Source organism: Corvus cornix, chromosome 6 (genome assembly GCF_000738735.6).
Source record: "Corvus cornix cornix isolate S_Up_H32 chromosome 6, ASM73873v5, whole genome shotgun sequence".
Classification (NCBI taxonomy): Eukaryota; Metazoa; Chordata; class Aves; order Passeriformes; family Corvidae; genus Corvus; species Corvus cornix.
In genome coordinates, this window is record NC_046336.1 from 2,344,211 (window position 1) to 2,371,258 (window position 27,048).

General features: G+C 44.4%; 1 protein-coding gene across 2 annotated transcripts in view; it reads right to left on the reverse strand.

Annotated features, from left to right (window-relative positions):
* Positions 1-1,174: 1,174 nt before the first annotated feature.
* Positions 1,175-27,048, reverse strand: part of DOCK1 (dedicator of cytokinesis 1) — a 264,405-nt gene continuing 238,531 nt past the window's right edge. For both annotated transcript variants that reach the window (XM_010408449.4, XM_010408448.4), the window contains exons 47-52: positions 26,294-26,431; positions 24,098-24,243; positions 20,503-20,701; positions 16,100-16,253; positions 12,093-12,238; positions 1,175-2,967 (exon numbers count right to left, since the gene is read on the reverse strand). In XM_010408449.4, coding sequence (XP_010406751.3) covers positions 2,872-2,967; positions 12,093-12,238; positions 16,100-16,253; positions 20,503-20,701; positions 24,098-24,243; positions 26,294-26,431 — 879 coding nt within the window. In that variant the 3' untranslated portion in view covers positions 1,175-2,871. The remainder of the gene's footprint in view (positions 2,968-12,092; positions 12,239-16,099; positions 16,254-20,502; positions 20,702-24,097; positions 24,244-26,293; positions 26,432-27,048) is intronic.

Genomic DNA, 27,048 nt, shown 5'->3' on the forward strand with positions numbered 1-27,048 from the left:
TAAAAAGACTGTAGATAATAAAAAAAACCAAAAGTGTGATGACAATAAAAAACCACAAGAGTATAAAGTTAGTTTCCTTCCTCCCTCCCAAAACCCCATCCCATCAGTCTCATATTTCTCAGAGCTTAATATCTGGAAAAAAAAATGCTTTTTGTTTTTTCTTTACACTTTCAGCAATTAGGAAATTAAGAATACGTAAAGCATTCTTTGCAGGCACATTAATTCATTATTACATGAAAAGCAGGCACCATAAAAATTAAAACATTCTAAAAACCATCATATATACAAACACTGTACAGAATGATGGCACAAGGACAAAGTGATTCTGTTCAGTTCATCCTAATCCAACATGAAATATTACACAACAAAGAAAGGAAAAAGCTCTTCCCATTTCTGTACTCAACATTTAGGTTCAGAGTGACCGCGAGTCTCCTCCCTGCCTGCTCTTCCCTCTCCCATACCCTTGTGCCGTTGGCAGCTCCAAGGCTTCCTTGTTTTCCCCCTCGTGGACACCCAGGAGATCCAACTGAATGGAAATGGTGATGGCTGATCACCAATGACTGATTTTACCAAGCCCACTAATCACAGATTATCCTGAGTTGGGAGCAACCCACCAGGATCATCCAGTCCATCCCCTGGCCCTGCCCAGACCCCCCAACAACCCCACCCTGGGCATCCCTGGCAGCGCTGCCCAAACGCTCCTGGAGCTCTGGCAGCCTCGGGGCCGTGCCCATTCCCTGGGGAGCCTGGGCAGTGCCCAGCACCCTCTGGGGGAAGAACCTTTCCCTGATACCCAACCTAAACCTCCCTGGCCCAGCTCCAGCCATTCCCTGGCTCCTGTCCCTGATTATGACAATGCAGAGTTCGGTTCCTGCCCCTGCTCTCCTCTCAGGAGGATGCTGATGACCCAATGAGGTCTCCACTCAGTCTCTCTTCTCCAGCTGAACATTCCAAGTGCCCTCAGCTGCTCCTCACACGGCTTCTCCTCAAGGCCCTTCCCCATTCTCATGGCCTCCTTGGGACACCCTCTAATAGTTTAATGTCTTACTTATATTGTGGCCAGTGCCAGCCTGATGTCACCCCAGTCACTATCACCCTTTGTGCCTGACCCCTGGGCCAGTTGCTCCCCCACCCCATGATGTGTTTCTCCTGCTGCAGGATGGACATTTTGTCCAGAAGGATCCTGTGGGAGGCAGTATCAAAAGCTTTGATGAAGTCCAAGAAGATTCCATCTCCTGGCTTTCCTGGATCAGCCAGCTGGGTCACCCTGCTGTAGAAGGAGATCAGGTTCCACAAGCAGGACCTTCCCCTCATGCAGCCGTGCTGGCTCTCACCAATGACTGCGTTGTCCTCCAGGTGTTTTCCAGCACCTCCCAGAATAATCTTTTCCATGATTTTACTGGGCCTGTAGTTTCCAGGGCCCTCCTTCTTGCTCTTTTTGAAAACCAGGACGACGTTCTCCACCTCCAGTCAGCTGGGACCTCTCTGGATTCCCAAGACTGCTCGAAAATCATCAAAAGGGGTTTTGTGATGACATCAGCAGCTCTTTAAGGATTCTTGGATAAATCCCACCAGGGCCCATAGACTTGCAGGGATTCAGCTGGGGCTGCAGATCCTGCAGTTTCAGGCTGACTGAGAGTTGACCATTGTCACAGTCATGGTCCTGCAGCTCAGGGCACTGGGACCCTCTTGGTCTGTGACCCATGTTGAAGACAGAGCCAAAGGATGTGTCAAACCCCTCTGCCTTGTCCCTGTCCCCTGTTTGTGAGGTGCCCATCCCACCCTGGAATGGGCTGATGTTATTTTTACCCTGCCTTTTGCCATTTATATATTTGAAAAAACTCTCTTTTTTTGTCCCTCCCCCACAGTTCTGGCATCTCCAACCCCAGCTGAGCCCTGACCACATGAATTTTCTCCCTACAGTGGGGAGCAGCATCTCTGTGTTGTTCCCATGTCCCCTGACCTTGCTTCCACTGGCACACACCTTCCTTTTCCACTGGATATCCAAGAGGAGATCCTTGTCCAGCCAAGCCAGCTCTGCCTCGCCTGCTTGACTGCCAACATTTGGGAATTGCTGCTCCAGTGGCCTTAGGAGGTGATGTTTAAAAAGGGACCAGCACTGATGGACCCCAGCACCTGCAAAAACATTTTCCCAGGGGACCTTACAAATTCCCTGAGCAGCCTCATGGTCAGAGCGGAGGTTTTGCTGGCACTTTCCCTCCTCTCACCAGAGATTTTAAACTCGATGGCTCTGTGGTCACTGTGGCCAAGACAGCCCCAAATCCCCACTTTGCTCATTGCAATCAGGTTATTTGTAACACTGACCAATTTCACAAATCAGTGGTGTCTGATTTTTAACCCTGGGCTATAAAATCCCTGTTATTCAGGGAAATCCTACAGCAGCTTCACCTCACTGGGAAACCTCCTCCGGCCCTGAATTCCATGTGAATATTGTCATTGATTCGTATATACACTGAGATTAGATACAAAAACTCTGCTCATTTGAAACTCCAGAGGTACCCAAAATCTTTAGGTACAAAATTTCCAGCTCTCATTTTAATCTCCACGTTTAGCTCTGTCCCTGGTGTTCTCCTGAAGCAGGGAGAAGGTTTAGGAAGAGGGTTCTGTCAGTTGATGGAGTTCCCAGTCTCAAGTAGAAATCCAGATTCAAGTTATGGGAGGGAATAACCCCAAAACGAGGGGGATGTAGTGTTGGGTCCGACACGTGGCTAGAGATGGATTTCTTACGGAGTTAGAGTCATTGCACTAAATGTTAGATACTGCACGCCTGAATGAGGTAAACATTATAGACCATAAAATACTTAGGGAAATGAATTGTTACAGCTTTATCTTTGGAACAAAACCCCTTCTTCACTGGACAATCCCAGAGTCAACAGACGTTTGCTTCCGCGTCGTCTTGGGAGGCGGCGGCGGCGGAGTCTTGCTGGGGAGTGGAGGAGGCAGGTGCTGGAAGAAACCAATTTGGATTGATCACATTAGGAATGAATGGAATTCTGGAACATTTTCTGGTCATCTATAAGTGCAAGAGGCAGCAGGCAAGTCTGGAGCCCTCTGGCTCACAAAAACCTCTCCTTGCAGAATTTGCTGTGAACACCACAGGCTCTCAGCCATTACTTTTAAATACAACTTTTACTTTTGATCATGAAAAAAAAATCTCTCAAAGGTTCAGGATTAATTAGCTCAATATTTCAGGAAAAATCTTTTGAAAGCACTGGAGAAGTTTATAATTCCCCACTTTATATCATGATAGGATATTGATTTCTTGGTCTGTATCGATTGCTCTCAGCCTCTAGGCACTCAGAGCTTAAAAACCAAGCTGAGGCAATGGCTTCATTGCTTTTCCATTAGGTTTTGGATCTTGCACAGTTAGAACAGAAACATAAAAAAAAAACCAAACCAAAAAAGAAACAATTCAAAACTAGTTAGGGAGAAAAGTAACTTGCAATTTACTATTACACACACAGTTATAATTAAAATATTCCAAACAGAAATGCAGAATGTTCAAATATTCATATTTTAAATCACTTTACGTATCTCTCAACAGAAGAGCATCCCCAGTTAGAATCACCAGCTAATCGGACAAATTAACAAAGCCATTATGGAAATTAAGACCTTTTTTCCATAATATTCAAAGAGTAGATGATAAAATCTGTTGCAGGAAGAGCTGGAGAGCACCGCAGTTTGCAGGCAGGTTTCCCAGCACTCTGGCTGTGCAGGCAGCGCAGGTTTCCCTGGCTGTGCTCCGGGGTCACAGCTCATCAGCGCTGCTTTGGCTTTGTTTTTCCCTAAGTTTCTCCCCCATTCCCCACTCAGGGCCTTTTGTTTTCCTCCAAGCCTGATGATGCTTTTCCAGAGCCATTTGTTTGTTCCCATCCTGCCTCACCCAGCCCAGCACCAGCTCCTGGCTCCACACAGTCACAGCCTGACAAGCACCAAATTCCTTGGGCACCTCTGCAAGAACAGCCCAAGCACCTGCAGTGCCTCAGTGCTGGACAAAATTACTGATGGTTTGTCAGGATGAGGTATGGAAACAACTGAGAAACCCCATGGAAGTGCACAGAAACAGAACTGGTCCTTTGAAAAGCTATCCAAGGACTCTGTCCCAAAAGGAAGAGCGGTTCAGGGTGATGCCAGGACATCTCAGTCTCTCCTCTGCTCAGAGCATAATTGCTGATGCTCCTGCAATCTCATGACTGGGAGTTTTTGGAGATGAGTAAGAGTAGAAGAAAAACAACCTTTAAGGTAACTAAACACCCTCTCCCAAGCAGGTTTGAAGCCAGCATGGATTTACAAACCCAGAGCTTTCACCAGACACTTTTACTGATCACAGACTAAGGAGAAAGGTAAGAATGCAAACTGTCTGAGCCAGGGGGGCTGGATTTTTGCTGGAATTTCTTTCCTGTATCCTGCCTGGAGACAACCACTTTCCAATCTGTTTTACACCTTTCCTCATTCCTCCTGACTCTCTCCTGTGGCAGAGGAAGAGGGATCCCAAACTACCACCGGGTGAGCCATGCCCTGAGCTTGTTTCTGCATTCTGCTCCACCCAACTCTGCTTCCCAGCCTCTCCAGCAGCACCACTGCTCTTTCTGCCTACTTCCACCTTCCTCCTTGGCTGCTAAATGTTCTCTGGCACTATGGAAATCCATTGGGTTTAATCTGCTGCTGAAGGAGAAGCTCTGAACCAAAAGCCAGGCACCGGAGCCAGGGTGCCAGGTCTGGGATGCTGTATTTCCCTGCCTGCCTGGAAAAGACGCTTCCACACCTGGCACTGGGGACAGGGGGCAGGGGTGGCCTTGGCAGTGCTGGGGGAACGTTGGACTCGATGACTTTAGTGGCCTTTCCCAACCTAAATGATTCCATGATTTCCCACAGCAGGCTCCAAACGGGCACTACTTATTCTCAGCTTCCAGTGGGACATGATGATCTCTGAGTCAGGAAAGTCAACAGGTTATTATGAAAGCAAATAAAATAAGAATTTAATTTTTTACTACATGCAAAACTGAAAATTTTGTTTGGTTTTTAATTAAAATGCCACTGCTGATCTGCCTCTGAAGTGTTACAGCCAGAACCATTTCCTCTACCTGAGCAAATCCCCTTCTTAACTTGGCATGTTAACTCCTGAATCCCTGCTGGGGCACCTGAGTAAGTGTCAAGATTTCAAAATCTTGTGGAATCTGTTTAATTCCAGTCCTGTATCCAGGCAGGGGCTCTGGGAAAGCTTTGGGAAATGCTGGTGGTCTGAAGAACATCCAACATCTCATGGAGCTGACATTCCCTTCCCAACTCCGTAAACCACGTGCCCCTCAAAAACACACCACAAAATACAAAACTTTCCTCTCTGCTTTGCTCTCTTTAACTTCATATTCATCACCAGGAAAAAAAACCCCAACTCTGCTGATAGCATCATTTGTGCAAATCCATTTTGAATTTAAATAACACTCTATTGGCAATAATTCTCAATTCAATTAGATCAAAGGCATTTCTCAACCAAATGAGCCCCTTCATATTGATCAGAGAACAATCAAATCAGCCCTGAAAACCTGGTTCTGAAGAGCAGAGACAATGCAAATACAATGAGAAGAAGCTAAATATATATGCTATAAATAACAAGCTCAAAACCTACCCGAGCTCAGATTCTGCAAGCAAATTAGGCAGAAAGAAATAGCAGAGATAGGTAGATAATTATTATAATTGAATTTACAATTTCCATTAGAAAGTCGGATAAATTTAGCACATGTTCATTTATATAATAAGCTCCCAATGAATATATTAAGTAGGATGTGTAATGCTGGTTGGGGCGACATTGTTGGGAATTTAGCAAGACAAAACATTCCATTATGGAGCTGCTGCAACTCCAAAGCATCGCTCCCAGGGCTGATCCGTCCTTCCTTTTATCCCAGGACAGAAGAAATTCCAGCACACTTCCTCCCTCTCTTTAACACCACACTCGCAAAAATCACTATCAGGCTTATAAAGTTCATTTTTGCAGCACTTCCCCTTAGAAACTTTGCAATAAAAATAGAGTTTGCCTTGATTTTGTATTTAATTAAGACTCTCTTTGCCAAGTTCATGTTTGTATCTTGGTGGTTAATCGTGAACCTGACTCTTCCCTTTCCTTCCTGACAAACTGACAGAGGCTGCTGCTTCACATCCCAACCTATTTTGGGCAGAATCCTTGACTCACGGGTACCTCAGGGGAAGCAGAAACCTTATGTAAAAGGCACATCTGCAACACAGAAACAATCTGTTCCTTCTGCTTCAGACATGAAATTGCTCCCATTTGTTTGCTGGTTGTTTTTTTTCTCTTTCCCTGATACAGAAAAGAATCAAGTTTAAAAACATTTGTCTGCGTTCTTTTACAGAAAGATATCAGCTGCACTACACCAGGCGTGTTCAGGATGGAGTAAAAATCAATTACAGAAGATGAGAAAATGCTTTTTCTTTTTTTGCTACTCCGAAGCAGCAAAATGAGAGATGAGTTGTTTTCCATTCAGAGAATACTGTTAGAAGAAACAACTACCAAAAAATCAAACAGAATTTGATTCATCAAAACGGTCCTTGTGACACTGCACGAGGTTTCTTCCTGTGCAAGGAACTCTTTGTCTTTGAAATTCAGTGGTCATCGATACCACGAGCTCTGGAGATCCAGTGAGAAGCACTTTGGTTGGGATGATTAAGGGATCTAAATTAGGCCAGGAGCAGGAGAAATGCTCCTGGGATGTAAACAGACCATCAGCTACCCAGGACTGTGAAAATGCTTTCAGACACTGAGTTGTTCCTTCAGCATAGAGCTGAGATGCCTGACAACAACCTGCTTATTTAATATCTGCAATGAAATGTAGCATTTGAGTGTGAGGCTCTGGCAGAATAACACTGCAGGGGAGAACAGCCCGACTCCACTAATGTGAGCTAAATTAGAGACAGTTTAAGCTAATTGGCTGTTTGACCCAGGGAGCAAAGTTCTGTGGAAAATCCAGCAGGTACCTGATGTAAAATGACTGTTCAGCCCCTGGTTCATACATCATCTATTAGAGTCTCATTGGACTCTGTGGCACAGCTGTTACCTGCCCTTGCTGGAGTGCACTGGGATCAGGGAGAGGAATTTGAAGGGTTCTTCTGCAGAGGTGCACTCGGTGTATTCCCAGCCCTCAGCCCCTCCTGGGGCAATGGGAGAAATGCCTCAAAATGGGAAACATGGAATTGCTCCAGGTCAGTATCCCAGATCAGATCAAAGGGGCACCTCTGCTCTGGGACAGGCTGGGAGAGCTGGGGCTGTTCATCCTGGAGAAGAGAAGGCTCCAGGGAGAGCTCAGAGCCACTTGCAGGGCCTAAAGGGGCTCCAGGAGAGCTGGAGAGGGACTGGGGAAAAAGGATGGGGGGACAGGACACAGGGAATGGCTTCCCAGTGCCAGAGGGCAGGGCTGGGTGGGAGATTGGGCAGGAATTGTTCCCTGGGAGGGTGGGCAGGCCCTGGCACAGGGTGCCCAGAGCAGCTGGGGCTGCCCCTGGATCCCTGGCAGTGCCCAAGGCCAGGCTGGACACTGGGGCTGGGAGCAGCCTGGGACAGTGGGAGGTGTCCCTGCACATGGCAGGGGTGGCACTGGATGGGATTTAAGATGCTTTCCAACCCAAACCACTCCATGATTCTCTGACTTTCCCCATGACTTCTGGCAGGCCCCTGGCTGGGGGGATGCTCCTGTGGGGGATAATGGCAGTGGGTGAGGGCAGAGCTGGACCTGACAGGGGCCTGCACCCCTCATATAGGGAGGACCTGGCTCCTGGAGTGTGACAGCTGTGCTGGAGCACAGCTATGGCCACTTTCCCTCTGTGAAACCCATTTCTCCACGTGGATATTGTCAGTATTTCTGCCCACACTGGGTAACTCGATTTCCCCAGCGCCGCTTCCCCGCTCCAGTCCAGGCACAAACAGAGCTCAGGAGTCATGAGCAAAACATTCAGAATTAGCTTTAGACTCCAGACTGACCCTGTATTTCTCACTGAAGGCCCAGGTCCTGCAAGAGAGATAAACCAACACAGCATGGCCCAAACCACGGCCTGATCCCATGCGGAGAGCGGGACATGGCCACTCCCTAAACTAAATCAAGGGACACATCACTGTCTGGGCAGACAGCAGGAGAACACAGATTTCACTCAAAATCCTGTAAAAAGCAGTGGCAGTCCATTGATTTGGAGACTGACTAAAAAGTAAATGTGAATTTTTCAGAAACTCTTTGCTCAGCAACAGCTTCACCCACCAAAGAGCGAGGGACTGGCACTGGAAGAAGGGCTTGCAGTGTTTCCCATCTCCAGCAGGCAAAAATAATGATCACATGGCAAATAAGCCCCATATTTTAATTTTTTTTTTTTCTCCTGGAGCTCTGGCAGCCTCGGGGCCGTGCCCATTCCCTGGGGAGCCTGGGCAGTGCCCAGCACCCTCTGGGGGAAGAACCTTTCCTGATATCCAACCTAAACCTCCCTGACACAGCTCCAGCTGTTCCCTGGGTCCTGTCTCTGTCACAGGGAGCAGAGATCAGAGAGGAGCTGTAGGCTGCTATTGCAACCCCTGAAGTTGTGCTCCCTAATTCCCTGCTCCTCCATAGTTCCAGCTGCATTTCCAGCCTCTCTGTCCCTGTCCACGTGAGAACAATGCATTTGCTGAAGCCTTTCAGGTCATTTTTTGCTCACTGCAGCTGATACAAGAGAGAATTTCCAGCACTGCAGCACTTGCATTGCAACACATGAAAAATCCCCCTGGGGTCTGCCTTCCCATTATATCCCAACAAGCAGCCAGAATAATCCCCATGCAACAGAGAGTCAACCCAAGACTGCTCTGCTCCTCGCAGGCTTCAGCCATCGCCGTTCCACCTGTGCTGGATTGATGGAGATGTTCCCATCCCAGCCATTATCCCATGCTTAGCAAGTGTTATAGCCAATATTATCAACCCAAGTGCTCCTTTGTCTATTTTCTTTGAGCTCCCTCCCTGCTCTGCATACTAAGCAGGAGGTTGATTTGTATGCAAGGGTGAGGATGAACCCATAAAGAATGATAAGTGCCTAAAGGAATCCCTTGATGTAATAATAATCCTTGCAGGAGTCGTAGATTTCTTTTTTTTTTTTTTTATGTTCCCATATATTATTAAGGACATTTTTAGCAGAACAAATCACAGGGAGCAAGACAGTATCTACAGGGGTCTCAGAGTTAACAAGGAGTAAGGGACAATCGTGAAATGATAATGAGGTGATCACCTGGATTAAAGACTTCAGGTAGACCAAGGTAACATGGACTCCAAATACCTGAGATTGCTGTCTCATAAATGACATTATTGCCTGCAGTTTGACTTGGAGCATCAGATCCCTTTCTGGCTGCCTGCTTTTGAGTTCACTACAGCACTTTTCCTGGCTTTCATAACCCACTGCAAGACAACCAGAGTGAAAAACACAATCATTCCTCACAAGAGGAGATATTTCCAGCTTAAAAGCCACTCAGATAATCTTATCTCTAATAGGTTTTACTGATTTTTCTCCACTGATACAAAGGCAGTGTAATTTAAAAGATGATCAGTTTACCAGGCAGAGAATTATCCAGTTATGAATTATGGAGCTATTTGACCCATGAAACATAAGTCATTAAAACTATGGAGTGGGATTTAATCACGGCAGCAATGAGAATTTACCCATCTGATCTTTCATGTCCAGCACTACTCATTTTCTTGATGTTCTTTAAAAGCTTCCTTCCTACCTATGAAATAAAGGCACAGAGTGATTGTTGTAAGATTAGAAACCTTCTCCAAAATCAATTCTAAACCTAATACAGAATCACAGGATCTGCTGAAGGGGAAGGGACCCACGAAGATCAGCGACTCCCACTCCTGGCCCTGCACAGGACACGTGGCTCTGGGACAGATCTGCTTTAGATCCTTCTGCCAGGCTTTGAAACTACACTCCATCATCTTGGAAAGCTTATAAAAATACAGACACTGAAGAAAATTTTGGACACTTAGAAAAGAAGATGTAGCCTGTATCTGACTTCATTTCTTAGGTATTAAATCCTGATGCCCTTCTACAGCGCATGTTAAAAAAAGGGGTCTGCTCCTACAGTGACAAAATGTAATAAAAAAAATGACAGGAGCCTGAGCAATCAGGATTGTAAAGAGCAAAAACATTAAGAGCTGAATAAAACTTTGCAAAAAACCACGGGAGCATATTGGTACTATTTTTATGAACTCCCATTTAATGATGTGGAAATGCTGCTCATGGCAGGACAGGAGCTGCACAAGGTCACAGAGCAAATCACGCTGGGACCTGAGCTATCTCCAGGTCTGGGCTCCAAAAACCACACCCCCATGGCATCTGGCAGTCATACAGTAACTAAAAACATCTATCCCCACAGTGGAAACCCCTTCAAAAAGCCTCACAAGGCAGGAAAAAAAAAACCCTGGCTACCAGGATTTTATTTCTGATCACTGTTTAATACTTTTTAGCTAAAAACTGAACTCACCTTAGCAATCCTGAGCTACTACCACAGCCTAAACCTTACAGTATATCACACAAAATGAATTAACTTCGCTGGAGCTTATGCAGGAAGGAGTTGAAGAAACGTGAATCTTAATGTGAATTTCTCAGCTTTCTTCCTGAAGATGGATTCCTTAGACAAACCTCCTGGCAGCCCTGCTGTACATTCTGTAATTTTCCACTTAGAGGTCTGTATTCAGGACAAATGAGAGCTGGCCTCTGAGACAGAAGCTGGGGAAATGGGCTGTAAGGTTAGAAGTGCAGCAGAGTTTGATGGAAATGAGAAGAAAAGTGAAAATATTGACTAAAATGAGCCAGCCATGGGGAATAACTACGGAAGAGAGCATGGGAATAGAGAATTTTTCAGTATATGCAAATAAAGAGTAAAACATGATGATTTGAAGATCTCCATTCAAACTCCTGAAGCTACTTCCATACCTGGTTTTTTTACCATTCAGCCTGAAATGGTAAAAAATTAAAAACTCAATTCCTGCAACAAAGGCACAATTTCAACCATGGAAAAAGCTGGACTTGTGCACTGGGACAGTCTGTGTTAAACGCAACTATTCCCAGAGTCAAACCAAACTCCTGCCTGACTCCTCCTCTGCTGAGATCAGAAATGCTTTCTGTGCCCATGAAATTTGCTGGAAAGCAAATTACTCAACAGAATTTCACTGGAATGCTGAATTTTAGAGGGATCCTGGAAACAAAAACGGATCAGTTCCACTGGAAGTTTTCCACAAAACACCTCAAAGTTCGACATTTCAAAGTCAAAGAAAACTCGTGACCTTGTGGGGCATCACTGCCCTGCTCTTATTTGGTTGGTAATAAATTCAATTAATTTCCCAAAGCCAAGCTTGTTTTGAGGGTAAGGGGGGAGTGATCTCTCCCTGTCCTTATCTCGACCCATGAGACTTTCATTACATTCTCTCTCCCTGCCCAGCTGAGGAGGGGAGTGATGGAGCATCTTTGGTGGGCACCAGCCAGGATGAACCCCCCACACCCCTTTAAATGTATTTGCTTTGCCCATAAAGAAAATAAAAGGCATTTCTCAGAAGTGCTGCTTTAAAGAAAAGGTCCATGCTATTTTTAAAAGCTTCCAGCTACAGGAAACAAAGCTGAAAAAGTGACTTTTCCTCAGCAAGCTGCTGGTGGTGATGAAGAGGTTCTGAGCTCCTTGCCTCAAAGGGGACACGTGTGTTTGCCTCAGGGAAACGAGTGGTGATTGAATTCGGGCAGAGCGGAGCACCAGGAAGGGAGGATGGCATGTTCATGTTTTATCTCCTTTCCTGACACAGGACTGAAGGGCTTTAAACCCAATTTCTGCTCAGAGGACATCCTGTTGGTTAGAGCTCCCTGCCCAACAAACCTCACAACATTTGGCTTTGGCTTTACCAGAAAGAATCCAGCTTTCCTTCAGGCTGCTGTTCCCTCCCACTCCTGACGCTGCGGAGCCCTCTGGATGAGCTGATGGATGCAGGAGCAGGATTCCACCTCAGCTGGGATGGCTGAGGGTACAAAGCAAACAGCACAAGGATCATTCTCTGGGGACTCACCCGCTGGTGGGCAGGGGGGGACGTGGTGGGGCTGATCAAGTCCTGGCTTTCCATGAGGTTCCCGTAATCAGCTGTGCTTCCTTTGAGGGGCAGAGGAGGGGGGACGTCGGGGATGTCGGAGCCAGACATCCCATTCAGCTCCAGATCTGCAAAAACAACGCTGGGTTAACTCTATCAGCAGCTGAATCCTGCAATTCCAGAATGGTTTGAGTTGGAAGGGGCCTCATGGATCATCCAGTCCACAGGCAGGGACACCTTCCACTATCCTTCCAACCTGGCCTTGGACTCACACTGGGCTCATTTTAAAATGCTCTTGAACAACCCCCCATTTTTAATAAAAAATAATTTTTGCTTCATATTTCCCACCAAAATATTAATGGCTTAGAAAATACTCTTTTCCCAGCTTCAAGCTCACCTTGTACATTAAAACACAATAAAAGTTTTCCTAAGTGCAGGAAGAAAATATAATCTAGCTAAGTTTTATTGACTTTCTCCCAGTAAAAGAAAAGCCCCCTGTTAATAAAATGCACAAATGAAAGCCTGGAATTAAGTACATCTCTCTCCAAAACTTTCAGGCTCCAGGTAACTGTAACAAATGAGCAGCCATTAGTTGTTGGGTAAATAAAATCATGCACGAGAAAGTACCAAACATTTATTACTCCTGTTTGCTGGCTAGAAAATTCCCTTTTCTTAGCAGATAAATCCTCCCAGGTATGTGCTGGAGAGGCAAACAGCCTGAGGGACAATAAAGTTTATTGAGGCCTGAGTGATACATAGGTTTTGGGGAGAAATCCCCCTACAGTGTATTTCAGGGTAATTCAGTCATTTTAATGCACTCATTTCAATTCAGCCTTTTTAATAAAACCCACTGTGATCTCTACAAGATAAGAAACCAAATTTTTTTTTTTTTTAAATGAGGGAATTTTATTTAGGAAAAGAAAAAAAAAGGTGACTTCTATTTTATTTTACTGGGGTGATTTGTGAAACAAGCAGAGGACTTGTTTATGCAGATGTTTTTATTGCAAGTTCATATCAATATTTTATTAAAAGTATGATTTTATTGTTCTCTAAAATGGCCTCTCACAACACAATTTAACTCTAAGGTGGCTCCATTGATTTGTCACTGAAAAGTGTAATTTTACTCCTCATCCTTCCACCTGAACTCTGGACTACACTGAAAAAAGGTTATTTTCCATCCTGGGACTTCACATTTTCAGTGGCTTCTTCTCCATTAGGCTGAAAAATGTTGTTTGTCCACCAGGACCTGAATTTCTCATTGCTTTTTCCATTGCTCCTGTTTTTTATCCTTCCTTTTCTACAGAGAGGATTTCTCCATTCCCCAGAGATTCCTGAGAGTTTCCTTTATGGATCTCCATGAGAATCTCCTTCTGCTGAGCTCAGGGAATTAAACTGCAGCTGGAAACCATGCTGTGCATTTGTAACTGAATATTGATGCTGGGAATGAGCCTCCCTATCCATTCTGGATGAATTCCCCATCCATTCTGCACACCTGAAGAGCTCAGCAATTTGAGACCTTTAATGTCACAGAACAACTCCTTGGCACAGGTCCTGCACATCTCACCCACAACTACACAGCTACACATTTGTATCTTAGCTAAATGTATTTATATCTGGATTTGTTTGGTTGTTTTTTCCAAGCAGTTTAGGATAACACAGGGAAATATCTGGGAAATGGAATCTTCTTCAGTGTGTTTAGTTAGAGCTTTAGCAAAACCTCGAATCCTGCTTTGGAAAGAGAAACCTTTCCATATTTACTAGAAACAAGCCATGTTTTTAGGCCTCTGACATTCCTTGGGAAACTGAAAGTGAGTATAATAACACACAATTTCCCAAAAATGAAGTGAATTTAACCACCTTGAACACTTCAGCTTTGCATTCTATATGACACTTTTTCAACTAACAAGATATAACTTCTTCCATGATAAACTTCTAACTTCATCTAAGTCAAGGTGCTCCCAAAGGGATGGTGAGACCGTTTTTTTTAGGAATAACCCTAATCCTTTGTTTCTTTTAACAAGTCTTTGGAAGATCCATGGAAAGGCAGGTTTTCAGGAAACATTTGAGGAATGTTTTCCCCAGAGCTGGAAAGGAAACAAGGTGTGGAGGCAACTCTGCTTGAAGAACCTGGATGGAACCCAACTGTCCATGCAACGGTGTCCTGCTCTGCTTCTCCCCCTTTCCCTACATTCCCCAGCTCCTGTTCCAGCTGGAATTTCCTGCAGCCCCTGCTGTGGCACCTTCCCAGCCTCGTCCTGATGAAGGCAGCAATAAATCCCTGCAAATGTGGGCCGAGCATTTCCACCCACAGGAAGAGCTCATCAAATACATGGGCAACGTGTTTGCATTGATCTGGCAACTGTTTAATGCAACAACAAGATTCTGTCGTGAAAAACAGTGATTTGTCCAAGTCTCTGATCTCTCCCAGAGTTCAACGAAATCCAGGGAACACCCACCCTGCAGCAGAAACAGGTATTGAACAAAAGCTCCAAGAATTTTCAGTGCTGTCCCAAGAAAATCCATTTGCTGTAGATCTGTTAATTTCCTCCTGCCCAGTTCAGCTGAGCTACACCCCCCTGACATGGTCCCTATACAAACAATTCCCCAAATTTCTGGTGTGCTCTCATCATTCAATGATATGTTCATCACATGAGTGTGCTCAGAATATTTACTCCTTGCTGGACATGTTCCACTGGGGAGATCTCGGAGCTGGCACGAGATCAGTGAAGGGACTCTTTTTTCATCTTACCCTAATGATCACATTTTACACTCTCTTCTCCTGAAGTGCCAGCTAACAAGCAGCCAGGATTGCTTAGCAACCCATTAACTGCTTGTAGCCAGCTTGTGCTCTGAAGGAACTTCTTTATCCTTGGAATTCCTAAAAAATTTCAGCACTGTAATTCCTCAAATGATTCTGGGTCAGTGCAATAAGCTGATCCTATTTCACATAACACCCACCGATCTTCAGCACATGAATTCTCAGAAATACCTGGTGACTTCAGATACTTTTTTTTAAAAGAGAAATCAAATGGAGTGTTAATTAAGTGTACATATGAACAAAAAAATCCAATTTATAACATCTTTTGCAGGAGGACATATCCTCTACTTCTCTGTGTTCCCAGTTTTTAGCACACTGGTAGATTTGGCTATGAAGTTGTAAAGCAAGGTGAGACTTACGAGTTCATTGTAATCAAACTATTTGCTTTGGGTGTCTTGACTATTTAAGAGAAAAAAGATTTAAAGTACCAAAACCAGTAAATAAAGCAGCGACCTTGATGGAACAAGATGTTTTTCTTAAGACTGATCATCTCTTCTCCTCCCTACTAACACTGACCTCTTGACCACTGCACCAGGATTTGGGTACATGGATCAAAAAGACCTTTCTCTGCTTTTCTGTCACACACTGGCAGCTGCAAACTCTGAATAACAGGTTTTGGAGAAGAGCACCGGGAAAGAAATAGGTGTTGGATTACACCCAGTTTTGCAATAGGGTTTGCTGCAGACTGCAGCAAACAGATGATATTTTACAGGAAAACTGAGTGACAGGTGTCAATGTCAAACAAAAACTACTCCAAAAATCCTGACCTTTATTTTCCCTTCTGGCTTATACTCACAACATATCAAAGACAAGCTTTTTTTAATGTACAATTACAAAAAAATATTGCTTTTTGAGCCGTTATGCTCCGAAACACTCAATATAGGATCAAGTACAACATGAATTTTTGACTGTTACTCTTCACCTAATTAATTGTTAATGATTACTTATGAAAAGAATGATGACAATGAAAATAAACTGTTTCAGTGCAGCAACAACTTTGCTTGCTTTTGTAAAACCCTGAATTAATTTCTGTTGGCACAGGTAAGAGTTTAAGCAGCACCTGGTACAAGAAATACCCTGGTGATGGCAAAACTCAAACCAGGGTGTAAAGAAATGCTCAGGAAACACAACCCCACACCAAAAGGGAATTTATTTCACAGCAAAGACTTACTGGGCTGGATGCTGAAGGCGAGTTTGGTCCGTGGGGTGATGGGAGGTGGGGTCAGCTGGGAGCTGGGCGGTGCCGGCGACGCGGAGAAGCGCCTCTCGCTGGACATCACGTTCAGCACCTGGCTCTTGGGTCTCTGGGGCCTCAGGGGGCTGATCTGGGGGGACAGGGAGACAGGGAAGGAGTGAGAGAAATGAGTGCCAGAGCTGGAATTGCCACGTTTTGCTCCTGAGCAGGACGAGGGCAGTGCTAACAGCCAATAGTGCTGATTCCCAGCTCCACGTTCTCCCCTTCTCCCAAGGAACCACAACTCCTCACAGCCTGGCCTGGTTTTCTGAGCTAATTCCCCAAACATTTGTTTAATAAGAGCTGAAGAAATTTAGAGCCTTACCCCAGATTATACAGCGCTCAGAATCTTTATTTTTTCTCACACAGCTCTACTTTCCTGTTAGAATTGATCTCTTTAACCATTTACAGGTGCAACTCTCCTCTGATGAAGACATCATCTGTCCAGAAACACTTTCTTGGTGGTTCCTGGCTGTGCTTGTATTTAATTCACTGAAATATCCCTTTTTCTCTGCTCTGGCTGCTTCATAATCCATTCAAATTTTCCATCAGGAACCCTCAAAAGATACTTTTAATCTGATGGGCAATTCAATACTTTAGTTAAGGTAATTCTTTTTACTGAGTTTAATTCTGAGCTCTACTGATGTTCCCCACTCACCACCCACAGGGTAACAGGAATTACAGTGAAAAAAAAGGAATTTTCATTTCCAACAGATCCAAGAAAATAGAGCAGCAGCCTAAAGTCAAGAAGGGAATTACTCCAAGGTGCTGCACTGGGACAAAACAGAAAGAGCCAGCAGCAATCCAGGCTTTTTCAAAGGATTTTGTCATTTCCCAATGTTTGGTTTTTTATGAAGTACATCGGGAAGGAGAAATCTGAAATGATGTAGAAGTGCTTCCTTTTGTTTTCAGAAACCAAACCCTAAAAGGCTTTGCATCAAAGGCTGCACCTGTGAGACCCTTCCACAACAAATAAACGACCACAAAGTACGGACCTCTTTTTGGAAAGTTCATCAAGGCCTCAGGGTGACCTCTCAGAAATTTGTCTGATGCTAAAATTCAAATCCTAGAGACTCCAAAGGTTTCTGCTTTCCAGATCCTTTAAGGTGTATTTTTAGTAGAATGGATAAGCAAAGCAATCACTTTTTCAGGGGCAGATAATTATAAAAAAGCAACTAAGGAAAACACGTTAATTGGAGAGGGAAACATGCCAGAATCAAGAGAAAAACCAACTGGAGGAAGGTTCCCAAGTTAACCCACTCTGTAATTACTTAAATAAATGTGAACTTCTCCTGTGATTGACAATCTTGGGCTCCTCTGAAAGCTCCACATAAATCACGGATCTGCTGAGGACTAGGAGCTCTTGGGAGGCCACCAATCCATAATGAAGCCATTGCTAATTTCTCCTGGTCTAACGAAGGGCAGATCAATCGTGAGTGATGTCAGACACCACCAAATCAATAAAACACAGCCTGTTCCTCTGATTTCCAACACGAGCCTTCGAGTGCTCTGTTAACTACCTGGCCTCAGAGTGGGGTTTGCTCTCAGCTCCTGGGATCAAAGCACCAACAAGGACAATTTATGTTGAAGAAGTTGATGTGATACTTAAAAGAAGATTATAAATCTCTAGAAAACTATGAAGATATTCCTGATCATCTTCACATAGTGAAGTGCTGAATTTATCTTTGTTGTTTTATGTAATTAAGGCTCAGATTTTGATCAGTCAATAAATTCATGGTGAGCACTGAAATTTGGGAAAGAGTATTTAAACAGCCTCTGAATGCTCCTTTTCAAAGTAAATCTAAAAGATCCATGAAATAATTCCGCAGTTTTAGAACTTCCCCATGTTCTTCCATGGTGATTCATTGGATTGGAAAGAAGAAGACTGGAAACACTCATTTCTTTGGACAACACCATGGTTGGAAAGAGCAGCAGAAGCTCTGCAGAGATGGGTATGGCCACAGACATTTCTCCCACTTCATGTTCTCTGGAAATTTGTCTTCTGCTGTAAAATCCCCAAATATTTCAGAAGCCAGAACTGAGAAAATTCACCAAATAACTGAAATGTTTTAATTGAATGAGTGACAGCACAATGAGCTGTAAAATTCTCAGCAGAACAAATCCAGTAACTATAATAAAAAATTTAGTAACTAAGGGTATTAATTACTAAAATGTCACTTTAGAAACTTTGTAAAGTTTAATTTCCATTTCTAGTCAAATCTGTACTCCCAGCTTCTTTTTTTTAGAAAAAACAATCATTATTTTCCCTCTCCATTCTTAAACCAGAAAACTTTCTTCTTCCAAGTTCTTAATGCAGGAGAAAGCAAAATGTCTTTTTCTTCATACAACATAAGTGGTAAAAGTGCTTTGGGAGTAATTTCAGCTTCAAAAGGGGACTTGCACACAAACATTGGACAATGGAAAAGCTGAATTCCTACTGAATTTCCCTTCCTATCATTAACAGGGGATGCCTCCAGCACGCAGGAATTTGAAGACCAATTTTATCTTTAAACTTATCCTTGATATTATCTGTTCAAAATTCCAGATGACAGCAGTGGGAATTGGGCAACCACTCGTGTAAACTGATCTCAGAAGTGTTTCTTCTGCTTCACCTAAAAATGAACCCCACTCACACCAAACGTTCCAAATCGACTCGGTCGTTCCGGAGCTCGTCAAGGCTTTTGCAGAGGCTGAAAAGGGAGAGCTTTTCTCTCAACAGCAAACTCCTTTTCATATTATTGATCTGTGGACTTGAAGAAGCTCAAAGTAACTGTAAGTAACCAGTTCTGACATTTAATTTCCCTCCCTCTCCATAACCAGGGGAATATTTTTCACACCAGTCAGCCACTGAAAGCTCCTGACTGCGAAGATTGGAAAAACTTGACTCAAACCATGTTGGGCTTTGCTCCTCAGATGACAAATGGGAATATGCCCTGAGGGCTTATCTTGCCCTCCTTTCCAGCTAGAATTTGCATTTTTCCAGTCATAAACAAGCTTTTCCAATGTCCAAGACCTCTGGGAGCTGACAGTGACCTCGCAGTGACATCAGCTGGGTCCCCAGCATCCTAGGATGCCTCCCAACTGCTCCAACTGACTCAGCTGCCCTGAAATACAATTTGCCTCTTCTCTGACATCCCACAAAGCTCTGCTGGTCCATTTGGGACGTGGGAGATGCCAGTGGAAGTCCTGCCATGGTGATTCCAGCCCTCCATCTGTCAAAATACAACTGCTGCAAGGTGCAAAGCCAAACGCATTGCAGGAAAACCATGAGACATGGAAACCTGTGCAAAATGATGCTCACCTGGCTGGCTCTGGCAGGAGGAATCTCCATTTAAACAAACCAGGGCTCATCCAAAATTTACTGAAGTCAATGGAAAAACTCATTGGTTTCAAAGGTGAAAAGCCTGAGACTCCACATGGGATTTTATTGGGAGTTTTTGACTGGGCATATCAAACACAAGAACTCTGATTTTTCAGGATGTCCCAAGAAATGTGTGAGAGATTAACTCATCTCTGGGTGGAAAGGGAGGGGGAAATCCAGAAAACAGAGGACGCGTGGCTGAACATTTCAATAATATCTTCCTAGAAATACCAAACAGAAAGACTTAAAGGATCCAGTTATCAGTGCAAAGTTGGCTCTACAGGTACTTGTGCACATCTTCAAAAGAACCTTACAGTGATTTCTGGGAGGCAAGTTTTAAACTCCTGGCCTCCAAACAGGTGTCCAGGCAGAGATTTGGAGGTCACAGTCAGTTCATGCCCTCGCGCTCCAGCTTTAGACATCCCTGCTTTCAATTTCCCAGCTCCAACTTCTCGGGTTACCTTAAGCCTCGAGGACAGTTCCAGTGAATTAAATCTAAGCCGAGAAGAGAGGGTTTAAGGGAGATATGCCCTGGTTTAATTTCCTTACACACAGGAACTGCTCAGGATTTTCTGCTCCAAACAGCCCTTCAAGGACAGCAACCGCCAGCAGAATGACCTTGGAACATCCCCCCCAGACACTGCCACCTGAAACAGGAGCAAAGCCATCCCCATCTACTTGGAACCAGCTATTCCAAAGGCTGCTGGGACGGCAGCATTTACTTCAGCTGTGCTTTACCATCTGTTCCTTTATCCAGTAGTTACAGAGAGCTTTGGGTGAAGATTCTCAGATGATCTTTTCCCGCTGTAAATCAAATCTGTGGTTTTGATTCATCAGCATGGATATTAACGCTGTGGTGTATCCCCTCTGAGTTATTTTTGGTCTACAAAGCAACTAAATGGTAAAAATCAACATTTTGATTTCAAGAGAGAGAAGACGGCTCAGAATTAGATAAAGCTTTCCTTGCTAATAAAGTTACCGTTTCTGAAAGGATCACTGCTTCAGCCTGCTGCAGAGAAATATCAGTAGATTTAAATTCTTTATCAAATATCTCTTGATGCTTGCTGTTCCTCTTCTCCTTCTTCTTTTCCTTTTTATCTTTATCTAGGTCATCCTTGTCCAATTTATCTTGCGACCTAGAATGCATCTTTTTTGGCAGGAGGGGCTCCAGCACGAACCTAAAGGAAAATGTTGTTGCTCAGATCAATAAAAATTTTCAAAACAACTAATTTTTATTTACATATTTCCCAAAGTCTCGCTTGAGTTAATGAGGCTTTGCTAATCCAGGAGAACTCATTAGAGGGAGAAGGAGGGGGCAGAAGGTCACAACAATCATAATTGTCTTATAATAAAAATTACTGCACAACTGCTGGAGAAGCAGAGCTGCAGATCTCCCTGCTCTGCAGTAAATTTATTGGTTTATGGCTGCACAAACTCCTGAATTTCACATAAAAAATGAGTTTCTCATTCAGCACTGCCACTCTCCATGCTGTGGCACCTGGAAACTCCAGTTCCACCCCCTGCCATGAGCAGGGACACCTTCCACTATCTCAGTTTTCTCCAAGCCCTGTCCAACCTGGCCCTGGACACTTCCAGGGATGGGGCATCATTTCCAGGGGTGGAGCATTCTTAGCCAGAAAAAGTATTTAATGAATAATTTTAAATTACAAATGAAAAAACCACTAAGATCACACCTAGACAAAACCACACGGGCAGATTTTAAGACCAAACCAAAAATTCCCAAAGCAGGACACTTTTTAACCCTGGAAAAGCATTTACCATGCCATGGGCTGCATGCAGGTACAGGCCACAATCTTTGCTGTGAAATACCAGAGTATTTAGATTTCAGACAACTTGCAGTGACATTATCCTAATTCCCTCCATTAGCAGCAATATCCAGCAGTGATATCCCAAATCATTATTACTTTTTGTTGTTGTTTCCACTCCACATCAGCTCATTTGATGGGAAGATGCACCTGCAACAGCAGCCCCTGAGCCATTTCCCAAAGCCCAAATCCCACAGGTTGGGAACAAACCCCCAAGGTTTATTATTATTTATTTACAGACAAGGAAAAGGGAGAGTGATGATTTGCCCAGGGCCACAAAGAACTTCAGAGACAGAGCCCAGAGCACAGGACAGCTCTCCCAACACCAGGACTCTTCAGGCACCTGAGTTGGGTATTTTTGGGCTGGCAGTGCCAGCACCTCCGAGGCCGACTGCAAATTTACAAGAGGAATTTCCATCCTTCAGACAATGATTAATTGCCTCCCTTCCAGGCATTAGTATTATTAGGACTATTAATTATTTGGATGCAATGGATCTGTGCTAAAATGGGTCAGCACACTGTGCTCCAGCTGGAAGCACTTCAGGATTGCCAACAGCTGACAAACCCCACCGGACCCTGGGATTCTGCTGCTTCCAACCACTCGGTGCAAGTGCTCACATTTGTACTTCTAAGTCCCATTTTAAGCAGGGAATAAACCCAAGGCCCTTTTCTAAAGTCAGTTTTATTTATACATAGAGTTGGGAGTTGTAAAACATGTACTGTGTCAAAGTCTGCTTTGAGTCTTCGCTGCCTGAAAGCTCCAGAGCAGGAGCTGGAAATGGCAAGAAATAGAAATTGGGTGATATGGATAAGGCACTCTTTTAGCTTCATTTTTAATTGTTTCCTAGCTTCATTTATATTCTCAAAATTAACATATGAAGAGGGAGGACATGGAAAGAGAGAGGAGAACTGACCATGAACCCCATCAACTACAGCAGGAACAGGAGGGAACTTCTGCCAGGTGAGCAGTGCCAAACCACCCACATGATTTTACAGCCACTTGAATTTTTGAGGCCTTTCATGATATTATTTACATCTGATGATTTTTCTTCTCCTGCTCCATTGGTCAAACAAATGAGGGGCTTTTTCAGGACAGTGAAAGTGTCAGTGACAAGAGTTGTTCATTCTGTTTTCCTGTATTGCCCCGGGCTCAGAGCAGGAGCTGAGGTGCACCATGATCTTTGTGGGATCTTTGTAAAAACACACTCTGACGAGACTCAGATCCTCAAAACCTGCTAGGTGACACCTACCACAACAAAGCTGAGAGGTGAAACTGAAGAAGATAATACCCAATGAGAAAATAAAATAAATGTAAAGATTTTTAAGGGAAAACCAGAAAGAGGCAGGGAAAGAATCAATATTTTTCTTCTGAGACAAAACGAAGTTGTCCACTAACCTGGGATGGTTGTTCTGCCCAAGTTCCAGCAAGACAACTTTGTGGTGAATTAGTCAAAGCTCAGGATCATCTCTGCTGTCCCACATTGAACCAACGTGGGAAAACATTCCAGAGGGCAGTGGAACGAGAGCTGAGCTGTGCTCTGTTCGCAGCTCCTCTCAATGACTACATTAACTCTTTGTAATCAAGGAAGCATCCTGTTGGTCCTCAGGTGCTGTATTTGATTTCACTTGATGCCTTTAGTCTCTAGGCAGGTAATAACTCCCCTCTGAAGGTGCACAGGACTTTCTAGCACATCCCTGCTAAGTCAGCAGCCCTTCAGAAGGCTTTAAAAAACAGCTGCCTTGCTCAAATATTGCATTTCTGGATTACAGGGGTGCCTGAGGGGTGGAAGAGGGAGAAGGGACTTCTGAGGCTGCATGGAAAGCCCAGACAGCAAACAGATTATTTTGTTCTTTGAGGGATGTGACTGTGAGACAGGGCTTATCAACAGAATTCCCAGTTCTCATGTGAAATATCTTGGTAAGTCTTGAAGTACAATCTTGCCATAAGCAGCTTTTCCTCTGGCAGCCCAAGTGAGCAGCAGTGATTGAGCAGTCAGCTAATCCTGCCCTGTGCCCAGCTCCACCTGGCTCCTGGGACAGGGCTGGCTCCTGGGACAGGGCTGGCTGCACACACGGCCTGCAGGGGATCCCACCTGCACTGATACCTGTGAGACTCTAAAAGGGGGAATTTAACTCCTCCTTGGGGTTGTTTGGTGTTGTTTGAATGCTCAGAAGGTTTTGTTTAACGTTGTTGAAGAGTGCAAAAAAGAGTTTTATATTTATCTAGGTTAGAAAACAGGAGACCTTGAGAGAAATGTCTCTGTAGGTTGGGGTTTCTTAGCCAATATTAGGCTGTCACTTAAAAAAATCATGGAAGGGTTTGGGATGGAAAGGACCTTAAAACTCACCCAGTCCCAAAGACAGGGAGACCTTCCACTATCCCAGGCTGCTCCAAGCCCCATCCAACCTGGCCTTGGACACTTCCTGGGCACCCTGTGCCAGGGCCTGCCCACCCTCCCAGGCAACAATTCCTTCCCAATATCCCATCTAAATCTCCCCACTCTCAGCTTAAAGCCATTTCCCCTGTGTCCTGTCCCTCCATGCCTTGTCCCCAGTCCCTCTCCAGCTCTCCTGGAGCCCCTTTAGGCCCTGGAAAGCGCTCTGAGCTCTCCCTGGAGCCTTCTCCTCTCCAGGTAAGCCCCCCCAGCTCTCCCAGCTGTTTTCAGCTCTGAGATCTGGGAATGCTGACCACCCTGAGACCCCGTGGATGCTTTAGAGACAAGCCCTGGCTGAAGATTCCTCACTCACCCGTCGGAGCCGGGCCGGGAGGGAGTGCTGTCCGAGGAGAGCGAGGACACGGAGGCCACGGACAGCGGCCGGGACGACGACGGCATCGTGAAGGAGCGGACCATGGAGCGGGGCCGGCTGCCCCGCCGCTCATCCAGGCTGGAGAGCTGCAGCCAAGAAATGCCACACCTTTACTGCTTAAATCCCCAAAAAGCTCATATCCACATGCCAAAGGCAACGTGGAAAGGGTCCATGGATTTTCTTCCAGGTACAGTTCGGTGTTATTTAATTAATCGCAGCCAATACATCGTGTTTAACAACAAAAAACCAGGTTCTAAAAGAAATCCATCTGAAGCACTAGACAGAAATATTTAGGTCCTCACAGGCACATGTATAATCTTAAGCACATTCCAAGAATTCCTTTGTTCCAATGGTATTTTCATGCTTTTGTACATCTTGCCTTTAAAAAGCAATCTTTTTACATTTAATTTTTGAATCCATCTCTGCCATCGTTGTGACTGCCCTGTCAATGTATTTCAATGAAATGGATTTAATAAAAACCCAAAAGACCCAAAGTAAAAACCCACAAAGAGAAACTTGATGTCAAAAATACCAGGAGAGCCAATTTACAGAGTGACACTAGGTTAAGAAGAAAATATATGGAAGTTTTGGTTTTGTTTCAGACAATTTCAGAGTTCTGAATAATTCTCCAAGCTTCGTTAGTCATTAATAACTGATATATGCAGAAAATAATTGAACTCTTGCAGTCAACAAATAAGAATCTCATGCTGTTTAATTACAGGTATATTTTCCACCCTGTCAGCTACTGGTAAATTGGCCTTGTACAAGGAAGACAGAAGCGATAAAACTCCATCAATCCTGAACATTTTTACTGGTGGGGAGAGTGAAATTAGAGATAACACCACTTTCCAGTCACCTCCTTGATGATGTAAATGGATATTACTGAAGTGACTGACATGCAGGTATCATTAATGTTAATTATTCCTGTTCTCCCTGGGAATAAATTATTATTTGAACTTTTTCCTGAATAGATAAATTTGCAAGATGGGATTTGAAGGACCACAAACAGAACATCAGTTAAAGGATACCATAAAGGCTGGCATGTTCCCTGTAAGATCTCAGTGTCCTCATTAAAAAAAACCTCATTGCTATAGACAGAATCTGAGAACGATTTAGGGTGGAAAAGTCTTCTGAGATTGAGTCCAAGCTGTACCCAATCCCCACCTTGTTACCAGCCCAGAGCTCTGAGTGCCACATCCAGGCCTTCCTTGGGCACCTCCAGGGATGGGCACTCCAAACCTTCCTGGGCAGCCCCTGCCAATCCTTGACAAACCTTTCCATGGAGAAATTCCTGCTGCTGTCCACCCTGAGCCTGCCCTGGCCCAGCCTGAGGCCGTTCCCTCTCCTCCTGTCCCTGTTCCCTGCGAGCAGAGCCCGACCCCCCCGGCTGCCCCCTCCTGTCAGGGACTTGTGCAGAGCCACAAGGTCCCCCCGGAGCCTCCTTTGCTCCAGGCAGAAGTGATCACATAACAGCATCCCACCCCATTTTTGACTGAATTATCAATTCTATCCTGAATTACAAAGCTGTTTGCTTTGTTCTGGTTTCCCTCACACTGAACACTCAAAAGCAGAACAAACCTCCACTGGAACACCAGAAATTCTTGGCTTTCCCTTAAGGATGAAGCAGCAACTGCAAATAGGTTGTTGGAATGAGAAAAGCACGAATTTCATTCCTTCTAAACTTATGGAGTAGGAGCTGTGGATTTCCTGCCTGCCTACATTTAGTGTAGGTACAACCACATGGTGCCATAGAGCAGCACAGCCCTCTCTTCCCTAAAGGAATTCCACCTCGGGAAAGGTGACGTTCAGCTTGGGAAGAATCCTGCTAAGTGCCCATTTTTAAATTCATTTTTGTAACCCAAATCCTTCAGAACTGAAGGATTAGCTTGACTTTCAAGGAACAGACTCAGGCAGTTTAGAAATTGCTCCCGTGCTCGGAAGTGAAAGCACCGAGCCTTCCTCAACATCTCCCACCTGCTCACTGTTCCATACTTTGATGATCACTGGGAACAACCAGGAATGCTGCATCCACATCGTTTTTTTTAATCAATGGAATTATCACACAGGAATAGTGAGTTGCTGTAATTTAAGGAAATTCCAGCTATTGTGGAAAGGAGAAATTGGGAGGGAACTTACGATGGCACGGACTCCGTACTGCTTTTCCACCTTGTCCTTCAGCTGCCTGAAACACGCCTCCATCCTCTCATGGAATGGCCTCAGGGCCTCTGTCACCTTCTCCCCATGGATCCGGATGCCTTCAGCCAGGAATGGGATCTGGAAAGCAGAGTTTGGCTGTTCCACCATGCCCAGCCCTTCCTGAGTGAAGGGACGTGGCAACACTCCCACAGCAGTGCAAGAGCTCACACAGTAACAATAATATTGGCGATAAGAGCAATAGTAACAGTAATTATAACACTACTAATAATAATAAATAGCAACAATAATAAAAAGATTCAAAATGACAACAAGAATTATTACTATGATCACAGCGACCATCATCATTCATTGCACAGAGGTACAACAGGATCTAAAAAACAGCTCTCCACGATTTCCCTATTTTTCTATTAAGCAAAATCCTTTAAATTTAATACAGCCCTAATTCTGCCCAGAAATCCCATATTGGATTCATCCCACAGCACAAACCCCCCTGTGATATTCCATTCTCAAGCCCCCACGGATGCTGTACTTTAAAACAGCAAACTGATGAATGATGAGTCTCACACCGGGTTACTAATGCCAAATCCTTTCCCAGTTCCATGAGAATGAAATCCTGAAGAAGAAAATAGTTTATGTTTTCTTTAATAAATGCTCTTTCTAAAGCTGCAAATGAGTTACAAACTTGGACAGATATATATTGCAGAGCAATATTTATTAATAAAACATACAGTTTT